We start from the raw sequence: 1,304 nt of genomic DNA on the forward strand, positions 1-1,304 counted from the left end.
TGTGTGTCTTCCGGAGGCCCGAGCTGTTATTGGCTGAGGCAAGTTCCTGCAGCGGCAGCTTACGCCGTTCATCGCCATTGGTCGAATTTGGATCCGCGTACCCATTGGCTGATTCAGCCGCATCCCGGTCTCAGCCAATCCAAAGTCGCGTCTTTCGCTGAAAAGGCATATAAGCCCGAGGTCGGAAACTACTTTTCATTCTCTGTGGAGCTTGAGAGCGATTGCTGAATCGTTGCGATGTCCGGCCGGGGCAAGCAGGGCGGGAAGGCGCGCGCCAAGGCCAAGTCGCGCTCGTCGCGGGCCGGGCTGCAGTTCCCCGTGGGCCGCGTGCACCGGCTGCTGCGCAAGGGCAACTACGCGGAGCGCGTGGGCGCCGGCGCCCCGGTGTACCTGGCGGCCGTGCTGGAGTACCTGACGGCCGAGATCCTGGAGCTGGCGGGCAACGCGGCCCGCGACAACAAGAAGACGCGCATCATCCCCCGCCACCTGCAGCTCGCCATCCGCAACGACGAGGAGCTCAACAAGCTGCTGGGCAAGGTGACGATCGCGCAGGGCGGCGTGCTGCCCAACATCCAGGCCGTGCTGCTGCCCAAGAAGACCGACAGCCACAAAGCTAAAGCCAAGTGAGCACCGAAGGACAAAGCTCGCGAAGTTACACCAAGGGAAACCCAAAGGCTCTTTTCAGAGCCACCCACAAATTCAGAAAAAGAGCTTGAACTTCATTGAAGTAGTAAAAGCCCACAGGAGTGCTAACAAACGCTCGTCTTGGGCCTTTTAATGTCAGTGCCCGGTGCAGTTCCTTACACGCACAACAGCACCCCACGGTGCCTTCTTACCTCGCTCTGGGGCGGGGCTGACAGCGCTCCTGGGAAGCTGCTCAGCCCTTCCGCACCCAATCCCTGCGCGTTGCGCACAATTTGGGAGCCTCCAGGACGCTGCCACCCTGCCCCTCCCAATTGAAGCGCCCCTGGAGCTGTTCCTGAACTGGAAACAGCACATTCACCAGCAGCAGCAGACTGCCGTTCTCCCGCACACCTCCCCGCTTAACCTTCCCCCGCAATGGCAGCAGCCTTAGCGTTTCAGCCCTCTTTAGAAATTGTGGGTGGCTCTTAAAAGAGCCGTTGGGTTTAAATGTAAAGACTTTCCGCCACTAATCGGCTTACTTCTTCTTGGGCGCTGCCTTCTTTGCCTTGGCCACTTTAGCCTTTGCTGCTTTCTGCTTGGCCGCCTTGGGCTTCACCGCCTTCGCCTTAGCCGGGCTCTTCGCTGCTGCCGCCGCTTTTTTGGGCTTGGCAGCCTTTGTC

The 1,304-nt window shown here is 59.9% G+C and overlaps 2 protein-coding genes across 2 annotated transcripts in view; both read left to right on the plus strand.

Annotated features, from left to right (window-relative positions):
- The window catches only part of LOC103618143 (histone H3), a 20,998-nt gene that overhangs the window by 3,919 nt on the left and 15,775 nt on the right, over positions 1–1,304 (plus strand). The window lies entirely within an intron of this gene.
- Positions 205–757, plus strand: LOC103618142 (histone H2A-IV). The gene has a single exon (XM_008636506.2). It carries the CDS (start codon positions 238–240, stop codon positions 625–627), a length of 390 nt encoding a protein of 129 aa, XP_008634728.1. The 5' UTR covers positions 205–237; the 3' UTR covers positions 628–757.

This window comes from Corvus brachyrhynchos, unplaced genomic scaffold (assembly GCF_000691975.1).
Source record: "Corvus brachyrhynchos isolate BGI_N302 unplaced genomic scaffold, ASM69197v1 scaffold56, whole genome shotgun sequence".
Taxonomy (NCBI): domain Eukaryota; kingdom Metazoa; phylum Chordata; class Aves; order Passeriformes; family Corvidae; genus Corvus; species Corvus brachyrhynchos.

Coding starts and splice junctions, on each gene's coding strand:
- LOC103618142 (XM_008636506.2), top strand. CDS start 238: ATGTCCGGCCGGGGCAAGCAGGGCGGGAAGGCGCGCGCCAAGGCCAAG.